This window comes from Sinocyclocheilus anshuiensis, unplaced genomic scaffold, assembly GCF_001515605.1.
Source record: "Sinocyclocheilus anshuiensis isolate Anshui unplaced genomic scaffold, SAMN03320099.WGS_v1.1 scaffold101, whole genome shotgun sequence".
NCBI lineage: Eukaryota > Metazoa > Chordata > Actinopteri > Cypriniformes > Cyprinidae > Sinocyclocheilus > Sinocyclocheilus anshuiensis.
This window is the reverse complement of record NW_015540892.1, coordinates 2,801,840-2,817,540: the sequence shown is the minus strand read 5'-3', so window position 1 is coordinate 2,817,540 and position 15,701 is coordinate 2,801,840. Positions and strand designations below refer to the sequence as shown.

The 15,701-nt window shown below is 37.2% G+C and overlaps 2 protein-coding genes across 4 annotated transcripts in view; one reads left to right on the top strand and one right to left on the bottom strand.

Moving 5' to 3' along the window:
• LOC107688873 (glycerol-3-phosphate dehydrogenase, mitochondrial-like) overlaps window positions 1-6,090 on the bottom strand; it is a 28,012-nt gene extending 21,922 nt beyond the window's left edge. The window contains exons 1-5 of the mRNA XM_016486700.1: window positions 5,247-6,090; window positions 3,428-3,599; window positions 2,915-3,039; window positions 2,122-2,219; window positions 1,177-1,340 (exon numbers count right to left, since the gene is read on the bottom strand). Of these exons, the coding sequence (XP_016342186.1) occupies window positions 1,177-1,340; window positions 2,122-2,219; window positions 2,915-3,039; window positions 3,428-3,599; window positions 5,247-5,390 (703 nt within the window). The 5' untranslated portion in view covers window positions 5,391-6,090. The remainder of the gene's footprint in view (window positions 1-1,176; window positions 1,341-2,121; window positions 2,220-2,914; window positions 3,040-3,427; window positions 3,600-5,246) is intronic.
• A 4,592-nt stretch (window positions 6,091-10,682) lies between these two features.
• Window positions 10,683-15,172, top strand: LOC107688872 (nuclear receptor subfamily 4 group A member 2-like). Of its 3 annotated transcripts, XM_016486696.1 has the most exons (8): window positions 10,683-10,772; window positions 11,097-11,183; window positions 11,468-12,324; window positions 12,957-13,086; window positions 13,224-13,387; window positions 13,599-13,801; window positions 13,876-14,054; window positions 14,141-15,172. In XM_016486696.1, the coding sequence occupies exons 3-8, from the start codon at window positions 11,470-11,472 to the stop codon at window positions 14,374-14,376; spliced, it is 1,767 nt and encodes a 588-aa protein (XP_016342182.1). In that variant the 5' UTR covers window positions 10,683-10,772; window positions 11,097-11,183; window positions 11,468-11,469; the 3' UTR covers window positions 14,377-15,172. The 3 variants fall into 3 exon arrangements, with proteins under 3 accessions (XP_016342182.1, XP_016342184.1, XP_016342183.1); XM_016486697.1 differs by lacking the exon at window positions 10,683-10,772 and having other exon boundaries at window positions 11,164-11,208; XM_016486698.1 differs by lacking the exons at window positions 12,957-13,086; window positions 13,224-13,387.
• The last annotated feature ends 529 nt before the right edge of the window (window positions 15,173-15,701 follow it).

Genomic DNA, 15,701 nt, shown 5'->3' with positions numbered 1-15,701 from the left:
TGTAGATAAAACATGTTGTGAATTTTGGAAATGATTACATACATCTTTTTTCAATACATTTTTACTTTTGTACTTTACAACGCTCTGGAGTTATTGGAAATGTTTGGATCAGATGAATTGGAAACAATTCTATGCAGCCACCACTGGAATCGTGATCCATGAATAAATGGATCTGTTATGATAGTATAGGTAATAATAAACATCATCACTGTCGCTAAAAAAAGCCCAATAATTTTTTTTTTATTTCACAATATCAGTCTTCTCTGGGCTAAAATAAGCTATGCATTAGCTATAGCATTACACTAGCATAAAAATAATAATAGCCATTATTATTATTATTATTATGGCTATTTTGTCATAACACTGAAGTAGGCTATTATTGATAACAGCCAGGCTATAGCCTTCCAGCCTAACATACCTGGAACCGTGGCAGATTGAATGACAGCAGTTGCTGTATTGGAGGTGTTCACCCGGCTTTTTTACAAACAGGAATTTTAGCTTAGCAATAGAATATAAAAACAACTAGAACAAAAGTTGCTAGGTAACAGTGACGTGCATCTTCAACAGCGGGAAAAATAAAAATAAAAAAAATAATCGCAAAAGCAGAAATTATACGCCGTCTGTAATGCGAAAGGACAATTTGACCGCTTTGGCCATTCAAGGTAGAAACTTTTGTGAACTCTTTTGTGTTTTGTAATTTTATTAAAATAACAATGTTATAATAAAATATACACACATTTAGGAAAAGTCAGGATATTATAGTTATATGGGTTTCAAAATTGAAAAAGAGTCAAAATGACTCTCTTGGTAGTTCTAGTGTTAAAGCACAAGAAAAAAGGTTAGGAATGTTTCTTGAGTACCAAATCAATAGAATCATGTGACACTGAAGACTGGCGTAACATTCAGCTTTGCCATCAAAGGACTAAATGACATTTTAAAATACATAAAATATTTAAACTGTAATGATATTTCAATGTTACCATTTTACTGCATTTTGATCAAATAATAAAATAATAATCTAATAAAATTTTGAACGGTAGTGTATACAGTTAAATTTACTTTAGAATTTCATTCATTTATAGAATTTAAAATTGATTTTTGGACAAAAGAGAAAAGAAAATGTGCATAGTTGCAGATCATACACAAGACTTAAACCTTAGATTCGCTCCTGCTCACCATCATAGTAGACAATGGCTCCCACGAGTTTGTCTTTCTTCAGCATAGGGAAGAGCTCCAGTGCTTTGCTCTTGCTCAGGACGTAGCTGCTCTTCAGACACTGTGATCCAGCAACCAGGTCGTACATTTTAATGCCGGCCCAGTAATACGGCAGCTGCCACCACCTGTGGAGAACATCAACAGTCCCTGTCACTGCAAATGTATTCACTGCACAATCTACATTAAAATATACTAACATATTTTGAGTACCCTGGTGAATAAGAAAAACTAAAACTAAACCGGCCCAAACTAAATGGTTTGCTGGTCTTAATTGGTTTCCTAGCCTTGTCTGTTTGCTGGTTATAAAGAGGCAACTAGGTAGCAGGGTATATTACTAATTAAAATAGATATGGTTGTACATGGACAAAATTAGATTTGTCCACTAAGTCATATAGCACGTTGTGATATATTTGTTTTAAATATAAAAAAAAAATATAAAAAAAAATTCGGACAGGCAAATGATGTAATCTTGAGGTTTCTCATTTCTATGACCCTTTCACACTTCTCCGGCTGCTTTAAATATCAGAGCAAGGCATAAATGTCACGAGTAATTAGTAATGATGATGGTAAAGACAGGAAGATCCTTTAAAAACCCAGAATGACAAGGGGCAGAGACTGAGGAGGCGAGAGGTCCAGCATTGATCCACAGAATATTCCAACCCCACCTGCTGCAGGTGTCCATATGAAAGGTTCAATGCCATTTCTGTGAACTTATCAATGGATTTAAATACAAAAACTGTCTTTTATGAATCTAGGTCTCCAGTGTTTCTCTTTAACTTTCTTCTGTCTAAATCCCATTGTTCCATTCCTTTTTTATTTATGTTTCCCTTTCAATGGTCAGTGTTTTTATTGTAGTATTGTATTGTTTTATTGTGTATTGTAATTAGATAAAACTGGTTTTCTTACTTGTAAACAGGAAGCATTATAGGTAAAGGTGCGGACAGGTGGGGAGCGATGTTCAGCAGGTTGGCACGTTCATGAAGGGCCTCTTTCACCATCATGTACTAAGAAATAAATCAGAAATAAATCTGTTAAGCAAAAAACTGTCTGGCTTCAGAGGATTACTGTATACTTATTTTCAGGGAAAATCTGAATTGTAGATTTTGCATTTATGTAGATTTATGTTCTAAAACAAAACTTGAAAATGTCGTTAATTAATCTTAACCAAAGATGTTAATTTACTCACAAAAAAAAAAAACTCAACTCTAAAAACCCATAGAAAATTCAAGTCTTCAAATTATCCTCATTTAGAGGCTTATATTGCAAATATTATTGCAAATACAGCAAATATTGATAGATGCAATTAATATAAACGTGATCTTGTATTTCAAGGCCATTTTGCTCCCTATTAAATACTTATTAAATCATATTTCAAATAAGCATTTTTAAAATTACATTAAGGTGGCCAACAACCAATTCTTACTGCAGTCAGTTTGAGTTTAAAATTTTAGAACGCTTCTATTTCCAATAATCGATATATTGATAATCAATAACTTATTGAAACAGTTGAATGTCAAGCTACTGTAAGTTTTGTTTATTCATCCTCCACACTGATACTTCAAATCTGCAGTATCCTACTTAATGTTTGTGCTTTTCTCTGTCTGTCTGATGTGTTTAAAATGTCACAGTGGTGGCGTAAGCGGCCTTGCAATCCTTCTTCGAAATATTAGGGGCAAATAGGGAAAAATGGGGCCTTCACCTGCTCATAATCTAGTTTCATGATGGCTTTCTGCAGATAGCGGACTCCGCCGTGAATGAGCTTGGTGCTTCTGCTGCTGGTGCCCGATGAAAAATCGCTCCGTTCTACCAGGGCGGTCTTCAGATCTGGACGAGGGGGCAGAAAGACAGGTAAGGAACGGATTAGACAATGCACTGGCATTTTAAGACCTTATTGTGCCAAATATTTAGACTGCAGTTGCTGTCATTTACATATGGCTTTCTCCACTATCTGTAATATCACAACATGCTTATTGCACCCAGGCACATTCTGCCTGGCCTCCCGAGTGAAGGCCGAGTTTAATGAGAATAAAACATCAAAATCCAATATAAACCATCACATTTAAGAAAGTAAGCAAACTAAATTAACACTAAAAATGCATATAGGGCAAATTTATTATTGGATTGAAACTGACCTGCACAATAAACACACTCATTCAAAGTTTCTATCAGTAAAAACTGCAAAACTTTGTCAAAATAAAAAGAGATTACATACTCCGTGTGACAGCGTCTAAAGCACATCCCGAGCCCGTGGCTCCGCCGCCCACCACCAAGACATCAAACTCCTCTGTGTTTCGCAGTGTTGAAAGCTGCTCCTCTCTTGTTGGGAGAGCATCTTTAAACGGCACCTTTAGCTCACCCTGCGCTTCAACATATGCCAGCCGAGCCTGAACATATCCAACAGGTACAAAACAGAAAATAGAACATAAGAGGACAATGTGGTCAAAGACATTACAATAAGCTTTAGGCTCTTTAAAGATGCAATCCAGAATTGATATTCCATAAGCTTGTAACATGCATGTAAAATTACAATCTTGCACAATTCTGAGATCCCCTTTATTGTTATGTAAGTTGTTATTGGTGAATCTAGATCAAAACATAAGGCTTTCATTCATTCTGGATTGATCTTTCAAATAATAATAATAATAATAATAATAATAATAGTGCTGTCAAACGATTAATCGCGATTAATCGCATCCAAAATAAAAGTTTTTGTTTACATAATATATGTATGTGTACTGTCACTGTGTATATTTATTATGTAGGCCTATATATAAATACACACACATGCATGTATATATTTCAGAATTTTTTTTATGTTTATATATTAAATATATGTATTTATAATATAAATTATAGGAATATAAATATAGACATGTAAATACATGTAAATATTTTCAAAATACATACTGTGTGTGTGCGTATATTTATATATACATAATAAATATAAACAGAACACACATATATTATGCAAACAAAATAATAATAAAGTAAATTAAAACAGATTCATTTAGATTAAATAAGACAAGAAAACATGTCTAGAAATTTACTAGAGAAACACTGAACATGCACTTTTCATAATAATCACTCACATCAAGACGACAGAATATATTTCATAAAACATTATGTTAGTCAGCATGCCAAGACATAGCAATTAAGCAGAATGCATAATTGTTCATCTCAAATGTTGGGTTTTCAACGTTCTAGTTCAGTTAGTTCTAGGTTACAATGCTAGTTTTATTTTCAAGGGAGTTGAACTAAAACAATAAATAAAAATTAGCATTCATGACATGGTCACTCTTTATGGCAACTTGCACTGTGACCTTTCATATTATAACAGACAGCAATATGTGATATGTTATACTTAAGCTTGATATCAGTTTAGGTATTTAAACTAAATCAACTGTTCATTTTCTTATAAAGTCAAACAGAGGGACTATGAAATTGTGAATGAACAGCTGCCAATCTATCGGTTGCATGAAGGCAAAAAACCGCAAAATTCAAATGAAGAGAAAACAAGCCTGGGCGACGCTAGGTGTCGAGGGTTTTAGCCATAATGAAACGTTTTATTCATTTTTTCGTTAGCATTTGGCCTAAATGATTACATCAATCTGCCCCCAAAAGCCCGTAGGGTCCATTTGACTTGCAAATGACCAAATGAGCCCAGACATTTGCAATTTAGACAGTAATAGCATGTAAAAACAAGATTCAGTAATTAGTGTCTATTTCCAAGGACACACATATTTAAAACATCCGCACACTATTAAGAGAGGCTGTCCTGCAATCAGGACTAGTGCATGACGGAAACAGAGAATTTCATGCAAATACGCAATCGGCCACCGCAGAGTGATACTTCAGCCAGAGTGTAACAGTGCCCTTGCCACAGAGGAGACAAACAGGCACTCACAAACACACACACACACACACGCTCACTAAATTTACATTACAATCCCAAAGATTAGCATCTGCCACATGCATGATTGCAAACAATTTTTGAAAGAAGATTCATTCTTTCTCTTTTGACTTTTGCTTACCCATTTAGGCTGCATTGAGATGACACGAGGGATAAATGAACAAATAAATGGAGAAACATCAGAACAAAAGTTTGTGTCAGTGAAACGCTTAACATGGGTTGCAAATGTGACGTGAAGGTGATCTGATTGACTGCCGCAGTGCATCCAATTAAGTCTTGCAGAGTGTTGATGTTGGTAACAAAATTTGAAGATGGTTAGAAAAAATATCCAAACTCAAGATCTTCTTTAACTGTTTTTGTTTTTTTTGACAAATTAATCATGTAGTTACAATCTCCATGGAAACCATGTCCTTGAGAGTGCACAATTCTCTCGCTCCCTGGAGTTTCATTGGGATTGGAACAGTTGAGATGCAAGATAATGGACAAAATGGGCTTGGGAAGATTTAAATAAATGATGAGAGAGAAAATCAGGACTCCCATTGCTCTTCAAGGGTCTGTCTTTTTTTCTTCATTTGTTTCAGAAAGCCTTGTTGATTATCTTAATCTACTTGACCTTACGTTATTTGGTATAGCATCTAAACAGACGAGACCCCTGGGGTTCTTACTAGTTTAAATACGGACAGAACATGGTGTGTGACACACTCCCTGATGGCGTGAATGGGGATCAGATTGTTCATGATTACATATTCAAGAGAGATCCTTTAAACAATGTGTGTATCACTGTTCAAGTGTAATCTCCCTTTAGCAAACAAAACCTGATTTTAATACGGTGGTCTACCCTAGAGAGAGAACGGGGTAAGTTTGGAGACTTAAGACAGTACCTAAAGGTGCAAATGAGGTTTTCCAATGTATCTGGATTTATAGGTCTAATCTTAATAAGATTTGTAGCACTCATTCAAGAAATCTGTCCCATGCGTTTGTTGACCACATGAAAACAAGAATAAACCTTTATGAATTATAATTTGAAAAATAATGTGTTTTTTGAACATTAAAGCATGTCAACATATTCTGTTACACCAAATACACAAAATAATGATCTTTAAAAAAGCATTTTTTTTAAGTGTATTCTGTTTTATAATTGCCTGTTACTGACTCCTTTCTGATGTCTTCAAATTATAATAAGTGTTATAACTAAAATTAGCTATTCTCAAGTTAAAAAAAGAGAAAACATAACTTGTAAAGGACTGACAAAGAGTGTATGTAGGCTATAAAAATAATCGTAAAGAACATATCCAATACATCTTAAGGTTACTTTATGAAAACATGACTGATTTTCTGATAATTATAAAGAAAATAAATTGCTATAAAAGTCAGTCATACTGAGAAGCTAAAAAGAAAAGGAAAACAGAATAAAATATCTTCCTTATCACCTCTATCACATTCCCTGACCTTGGCATGATAAAATGAAACAAACCTGTAACACTTGTTCACAACTCACCAGTGTTTTGTGTCAAAATGAAACAAAACTGATATGTCCACAACCAGTTTGTGTAGCTAAACAACTACTGTATGAATCCTAAAACTGACTGAAATCTCTGGTGAAGGTCAAAGTAAAGCCATAACCAATCTCTGGGTAGGGATGCAAGTCATTTCACTACATGATACTAGAGGAAGTGAATGAGTCATTTTTACTACACTGCTTGACTTCACGCCTGTCCCGCATGGTCCGTTTATGGCAAACTATGTGCATAGAGAGAGAGGAGCCACAACGTCTGAGAGTGATCTTACAGGTTATTATTTTACAGTTCATGTACGAGATTCAAGCGAATATGAGACTCCTACACTGAAGTGTGAACATGTACAGTAATTCAGGCTAAAGTCAGCCTATTACATCTCTACAATCTTACCTTAAACCGTTTTCACTCCATTAGAAAAATCAGAAGAGTTGCCTTTATTCTCAGTTCTTAAAGACAACAGTGATGAATACAGACTCGTGTAACCCATCCACTCCATCACATGAACTCACATGAACCCTATTATAGACATCGAATCAACCATCACCCATCGAGCTCGTTGCAAGTACATCGTGCGATAACATAAAACAAATACAGCTTTAAATTTAACTTATCATGAGGCAATTTCTATGACATACATTTCAAGAACTGACACATTATGGGCTGGAGCAACAGTGGCTGGCTCGCATCCAAGAACATATCGGACAGGCTCGACGATCGACGGCAAATAATTCAGCAAATAATATGCCGAGAATCCTGGTTTTACTTACTGGTTTTGGCGATGGTGATGATGATGATGTCTAAAAAGGAAAATCATGGACAGTGACAGTATCAACTGTGATGTTACAATGTTACTTATTCAGAAATACAGGAAGTACAATGACAGGAAGTATTTGACAGACAGGTAGATGGACAAATCAGTATAGAGGATTCACATCTCTCGTCCAATCATTTTTAGGAAGGCGTGTCCACTTGGAATAGAAAGGCGTTTTGTAAGACCATCCTTTATGAGGGACGGTGTACAAACACACTTAAGACACTGTTTAACTCTCGGGACTAAATGGATTTGGACCGCATGTATACAGGTGCATCTCAATAAATTAGAATGTCGTGGAAAAGTTCATTTATTTCAGTAATTCAACTCAAATTGTGAAACTCGTGTATTAAATAAATTCAATGCACACAGACTGAAGTAGTTTAAGTCTTTGGTTCTTTTAATTGTGATGATTTTGGCTCACATTTAACAAAAACCCACCAATTCACTATCTCAACAAATTAGAATACTTCATAAGACCAATAAAAAAAACATTTTTAGTGAATTGTTGGCCTTCTGGAAAAAATCATCACAATTAAAAGAACCAAAGACTTAAACTACTTCAGTCTGTGTGCATTGAATTTATTTAATACACAAGTTTCACAATTTGAGTTGAATTACTTAAATAAATGAACTTTTCCACGACATTCTAATTTATTGAGATGCACCTGTAGTTATGTTGAGTGTATGTTTAGACGAGTATTTTTATCTGAGAATAATATATTACTCAGTTGTTTACAGCTAATTTTCTTTCTCTATTATGAAATGTCAAAGAATAGCTTAACTGAGGCACTATATATAGGACAGCATGCACTTTAGAATGTTTACCAAAAACTGTAGATTCTTTGCAAGGCACTTTATCGTGTCAGTTGCACAGGTGAGACTTTCGGCCTAAAAAAGTCCAGTGCGACCGCATCAAGCATCATGGAGCTGGAAGCTGCTGACGTAGCGTTGACGCAGCTCGCTTCAGTCCAAACAAAGTTGCCTCTGTTACAGTGGGATTCCCTTCTCACAATGGAAACCCTTCACCGCTCAGAGAGAGCAGTGGAATCAGATGAAACACATCCTAATCTATTGAAACTTTCCCTAAGTATGATGCAGGTGAAACAGATATGGTGTCACTACTGAACAGTGTTTCTAGCAGTGTTGGGGGTAATATATTACAAGTAACGATTGGCATGTCACCATATTCTAATTTGTTGAGATAGTGAATTGGTGGGTTTTTGTTAAATGTGAGCCAAAATCATCACAATTAAAAGAACCAAAGACTTAAACTACTTCAGTCGGTGTGCATTGAATTTATTTAATACACGAGTTTTACAATTTGAGTTGAATTACTTAAATAAATGAACTTTTCCACGACATTCTAATTTATTGAGATGCACCTGTAGTTATGTTGAGTGTATGTTTAGACGAGTATTTTTATCTGAGAATAATATATTACTCAGTTGTTTACAGCTAATTTTCTTTCTCTATTATGAAATGTCAAAGAATAGCTTAACTGAGGCACTATATATAGGACAGCATGCACTTTAGAATGTTTACCAAAAAATGTAGATTCTTTGCAAGGCACTTTATCGTGTCAGTTGCACAGGTGAGACTTTCAGCCTAAAAAAGTCCAGTGCGACCGCATCAAGCATCATGGAGCTGGAAGCTGCTGACGTAGCGTTGACGCAGCTCGCTTCAGTCCAAACAAAGTTGCCTCTGTTACAGTGGGATTCCCTTCTCACAATGGAAACCCTTCACCGCTCAGAGAGAGCAGTGGAATCAGATGAAACACATCCTAATCTATTGAAACTTTCCCTAAGTATGATGCAGGTGAAACAGATATGGTGTCACTACTGAACAGTGTTTCTAGCAGTGTTGGGGGTAATATATTACAAGTAACGCAAGTTACGTAATCAGATTACTTTTTTTCAAGTAACTAGTAAAGTAACGCATTACTTTTTAATTTACAAGAGAATATCTGAGTTACTTTTTTTTTTTCAATTTATTGATTGACAGCTCTCCTGTCCCCATGTTAAGAGAAATCAGAAGATGTTACTGTAGTTCTAAAATAAATATGAATATGCATTAATTCATCTCACTCACAAAAAAAAACACACAGATTCAGTATTCCTCAAAATGAATAAAAATAATGCAACTCAGAATATGACGCAAACCTGCAATAATTAAATGTTAAACAACACAAATATCCTTTACGTATTTATTCCCATTCTATAACCAATGTCTTTGCTTCTGACCTTCGATGATCCAGTTCAACCATACTAATAAGTAAAAATTACTCTAGACGAACATTTGTGTGTCTTTTTTTACTGCTGAAGTGTGTTGAAATGTCTTCTTCTGCATTCTACTGTACACTTCACCCTGAGGCTTATTCCTTTTACTTTTGGTGTGAAAAGGCTTTTATATTTGCCAAAAATAGAACTTTTTTATTTTAAAAACAAACAAGCAAGCCCTGTCCAGATTTAAAAAGTAGCGCAAAAGTAACGTAACGCATTGCTTTCCATAAAAAAGTCACCAAGTAACGTACTTAGTTACTTTTTTTATGGAGTAATGCAACATTGTAATGCATTACTTTTAAAAGTAACTTTCCCCAACACTGGTTTCTAGCCCTGCATCAAGGTTATAAAGCGAAATTTTATTGTATTTTTTCTTTAATAATTTTTTTCTTGGATTTCATTTTCAAAACTTAATGGATTTCCCCCATCCAAATTCTGTAAAAGTATGGCAACATAGCAATTTGCTGTGTTTTGCTCCCTTCTCCATATTTATTTATTTTTTATTCCTAATTTGTTGTTTTTCTTTTCTTTAAGTGTGTCTGTAAAAAAAACATTTAATGACTCGGCATTTGCTGCATTCATTTATGAACTGGATATAACGGCAGATAAAGTTTGATATGTGCCTATGCTGACTGGCGAGTCCCCAAAATAGTAACAAAATTTCAGTTCATTGCTTTTGAGATCTGATCTCCTGTGGGTGGTTTCTATATTGGGAAACAGATAATGTGTAGGAAATTCAACTCATTTGACCCAGTGGACAGTCCACGCAATGCAAACGCGCGGACGATTGAAGAACAGTCCCTCTGTCCACTGTCCAGCGATCAGCTCGCGTCAAGGGGTGACGCGCCGGACGTCACGCCCTCTTAGCACGTGGGCTGTGGCATTCAGAGTTCTAATAAACAAAGGCACATTGCGCTCGGGCTCCAGTCTTCGCGTGCTGTCGACAGTGGCAGTGGCTCCACATGCAGACGGAACTTCTATCAACAGGAACAGCTACATGGATACATAATTTGCAACTTATTTAATAGCGATTTGAGGTATGTAAGAGTAAAAAATTTGTTTTTAATTTGATAAAACAGCTTTAAAAATGCTTTTAAAATAAAATTGTGGGAAGAATTGTAAAGCAATAAATCTACTATTAAACACGTGACCGTTTCTTAACTTTAGCCTTTATTTTTAGGTTTTATCTTTTAAAAATATTCATTTTAATATTGCCAACACCTTAAGATCCATTTTTAAAGTTAGGTTGAAGTCATCTGAGTGCCTTGATGTTACAAAAATATATCAAGTAACTCGCACTGACATGCTTAAAGTGTAAGATATATGATGTTTGTACTAATGACAAAATATTTCTTTCACAGAAAAGCAAAAGAACGGAGAGACACGCTCTGACATCAACCCCTGTTACGAGCCCTGACTTCAGAGATAAAAGTAGCAGGTGTGCGGAGGTAAACTGAAGCAGGCCAGGGAAATGTAGGCTATGTCAGAAAGTTTGCATACATTCTTTCCGATGGAAAATCCTGTATTTCAGTGACTACTTCTTAAGCAGAAGGTTAACTGTGGGGGGAAAAATAAAAAGGGTTTTATTTTAAAACTGAATAAAAATAAATTCTCTTTTATTTGCGTATAAATAAACACTTATTTCCAAACGTGTGAAACTATAAAACATTTGAACAAATATTATGCACCCTGTCAGAGAAAGCCATAACAATTCAGTTCTCTAACACTGCAGCCATGCCCTGCGTCCAGGCTCAGTATGGGACATCACCTCCAGGAGCCAGCCCTGCATCTCAGAGTTACAGCTACAACACCACGGGAGAGTACAACTGCGACTTCCTAACACCGGAGTTTGTCAAGTTTAGCATGGACCTGACTAACGCAGAAATAGCTGTCACTTCCTCGCTCCCCAGTTTCAGCACGTTTGTGGACACCTACAGTTCCAGCTACGACGTGAAGCCTCCCTGCCTCTACCAAATGTCCCACTCTGGAGATCAGCTGTCCATCAAGGTGGAGGAGATACCCGCACACAGCTACCATCAGCAGCAGCATCATCAGCCCCACCAGGCTGAGGAGAGCCTACAACATACCGGACCTATATACTATAAACCAGCCTCCCCAAACATCTCCCAGTCACACAGTTTCCCGGCGCCTCCACACCACACGTGGGAAGAGAGCGGATCCCTTAACAGTTTTCATCAGAACTACCTGGCGACTTCACACATGATAGACCAGCAGCGGAAAAACGCGATGTCTCGGTTGTTCTCGTTCAAGCAGTCTCCTGTGGACACGCCGATGTCAAGCTACCAGATGCGCTTCGATGGATCTCTGCACGTGTCCATGGGCGCGGACACCCCGGGTGCGCACCGTGCGCTGGACAGTTTTGCTTTACCGGCACCTCCGAGGAAACAGCACGCTGTAGGTTTATCCCATTCGCTTAACGTCGGACACCCTTTACTGGAAAGCCCGGTGGCCTCACCTCCGGCTAGAGGATCTCCATCCAGCGAGGGTTTGTGCGCTGTGTGCGGGGACAACGCAGCCTGCCAGCACTACGGGGTGCGCACATGCGAGGGGTGCAAAGGATTCTTCAAGGTACACTTTTTTATCTTTTGCCCAAAGTAGCCTACTACACTTATTACAGTCAAAGTCCCACTGGGGTAAATGACTATAGTTCATCGAAGGTCTGAACCTATAACCTTTTGGCTACCTGCCCAGCTAGAGATTAGAACAAGAAAATGAATGTGTTAGAACTGATCTACAATAGCCTAGGCTACCCTTAACTATCTCAGTTGTATTGATTTGACCCAATATGCACCTAGGGACACCTCCGTTCATCTCTGCCACCATTACTTTCGTCTAGAATTAAATTGGTTTGTGCTGAGAGTCGTATCGCGCCTAACCGAGCGTAACGGAACTCCCAGTGGTGACATTCAGACCGCTCTTTATGTCACCGTGGTGATAGAATAATCTCGCTAATCCGACAAGAGGGGTCGCGGAGACAGCGTCGGGGGACCCCAAATTATGGCTGCCCACGGATCTGTATTTACCGAATGTCTGCTCTGTCCAGCCCTTGAATGTATTACACAGCTTTGGATTGGAGTGCAGGGTTTGAGTGTCCTGTTCCATTGTAACTTCATAATGTGATTGCAGTTCAAGTTGTCCATGCGAATGGCGTAGATTTACATGCAATTAATACGCTACATGCATGTGCTGTTTCTTTGTAGCGCACGGTGCAGAAAAACGCCAAATACGTTTGTCTGGCAAACAAAAACTGTCATGTGGATAAAAGACGGCGAAACCGATGCCAGTATTGCCGTTTTCAAAAGTGTCTGGTCGTAGGGATGGTGAAGGAAGGTAATGTCGAGTACATTTTTGTTTTTTTTTTCACATGTCCAAGGCATCTTTAAAATGATGCCCGTTGCATTGTATTATCAAATAGATGTGGCTTCATATTGCGGTGCGGTGTGTATAACCAATATATATATTTACAGTTGTAAGATCAGCCAGTTTAAAAGGTCGAAGAGGTCGACTCCCTTCCAAACCTAAAAGTCCGCAGGAAATCCCGGTCTCTATGACACCCGTCAGTCTCCTGAACGCCCTAGTGAGAGCGCACATAGACTCCAACCCCTCCATGGCCCGCCCGGACTACTCTAAAGTAAGCATCAAACATTGTGTAAAACGTTAAGCTTTAATGAATTAAGTAATAATTTAACAACTATTCACCATTCAAATTTCAGAAGTAATGATAGAATGTGAGATAGTCTAATTCACATAAAATTATAAGAGATTGCATTTAATCATAAAGTTTTATTTGAACAAATATTGACATTTCTCCAATCCTATTTTCTTTTTGTATTCAATTCTAGTTTCAGGCGAGTCCAGAGTATCATAGTGGAGGAGATGAATCTCTGCACATTCAGCAGTTCTACGATCTTCTCACTGCTTCGATGAGCATCATTCGCGGATGGGCCGAAAAAATCCCCGGATTTACTGATTTGCCCAAATGCGACCAAGAACTGCTTTTCGAATCAGCCTTCCTTGAACTTTTTGTGCTGCGGCTGGCTTACAGGTAAGCAGTCATGATCTAAAAACGGACTCCCTGTTTTTTTGCTGGATCTAAATAATCACTTTAACAATTTTCAGATCTAACGTGGCAGAGGACAAACTCATGTTCTGCAATGGAGTGGTTTTACACAAGTTGCAGTGCGTGCGTGGCTTTGGGGAGTGGATCGACTCTATCGTCGAGTTTTCTTCCAACCTTCAGAACATGAGCATAGAGGTCTCTGCCTTCTCCTGCATAGCTGCTCTCATCATAGTTACAGGTAAGACATGTCTGACCTTTTCCAAGTGATGCGCAAAATATACAGCGTGCTTCAGACCTCTGACGGACCGTTTCTTATCTCCATAGAGAGACACGGACTAAAAGAGCCCAAGAAAACAGAGGAACTTCAAAACAAGCTCATAAACTGTCTGAAGGATCAGGTGTCCTGCAGTGGAGAGTTGTCTAAACTGTTGGAGAAGCTGCCGGAGGTGCGCGCTCTGTGCACGCAGGGACTGCAGCGCATCTTTTACTTGAAACTGGAGGATTTGGTTCCCACGCCTGCGATCATCGACAAACTCTTTCACGATACCTTACCGTTCTGAACAATCGGCTGAACTGCGACAAATTCATAAAACCTTCATGATTCCTCGATGTGGCGGACTTGAAGTAATGATATTGCCGGATGGTATTTTATTATTTTTTTTAAGTTTGAAGCACGGCTGCTTTGGGACAAAAGTGAACAGCTCTGCCGCGGAGGAAAAAATATCAATAGAATATTCAAAACATTGCGAATACAAATATCGTGGAGAGAAAAGGACTATTCTTATGCCTGTTTAAATTGTATTCAGTTATATACTGAGAAAAGTGCGGTGTGGTGGAAATGTATTTGTATTGTTACGCGTCATATTGTTTATGTTACCTGCAAAGCATTTATATACAACTTCTTATGTGTTATGCAAGATGTAGCCTAATTATTTAAGGGATCAAAATCATTTCGACAAGGTACTTTAACCACTAGCTAATTAAGTAATTCTGCATTAAGAATAGAGATTGTACTGAGTGAACAGAAGGATTTTTAAAACTCTATCTGCAACATTTCAGATTTCAGAATGGATAAAAGCATAGGCTATAGAGCACGTTTTTGTGTTTATGGTTTCATTAGTGAATTTGATTGTTATTATGATATGAATCGCTTTTTTACAGTTTAGAAAGTATGCATGGCATTCGTTATTGAGCTATTAACTCTCTCCAGCACTTTGTATTAATTTCATATTGAAATAATGTCCGAGGTTTACGTGCAACTGGTTTAAAATTCTTAACATTATGCTTATATTTCAGATCATTGTTTTCTATGATGTTATGGTTTTTGCACTGCATTCTGTGTTAAGCTTCTCTCATCTAGTGTATTGCTGAATAAACATATAGGCTATTATATTTTCTCTTGCTTTGTCAATATGATCTAGGCCTACTTGTGTTCTATTACATTTTCGAATTTGCTTATGAAAGCTTTTGAAAGGTTTTTCTTTCAAGTATTTCATACATTATTTCATTAAATCCTAAAACGAAAAAAAAAGCATCTTTCCGGCGGCAATATTTATAGGTGGGCTTTCTTCAGAAGATTTACGATTTAGGCTATAGAACAAATAAGGAGGAGTTCTTGAAAATGTCCTTCGAATAATTTCCAATGAAACTGCCACATATTATTGCAAAGAAAAAAGAAAGAAAAACAGTCACTAAAAGCTCATTAGCCTAATTCTGTACGAAATACAAAGCATTTAAAATGCGTAAAAATACCTTTATGACCGATCTTGTTCAAACGATTTCGAAGTCAATCTGGAAAAACCATCACGAAGGAAAAACGTTTTTCCTTAATTAATATCCTACTCATTTGCTTTACAGTTTTTACATATCATGTTCAATATTCTCC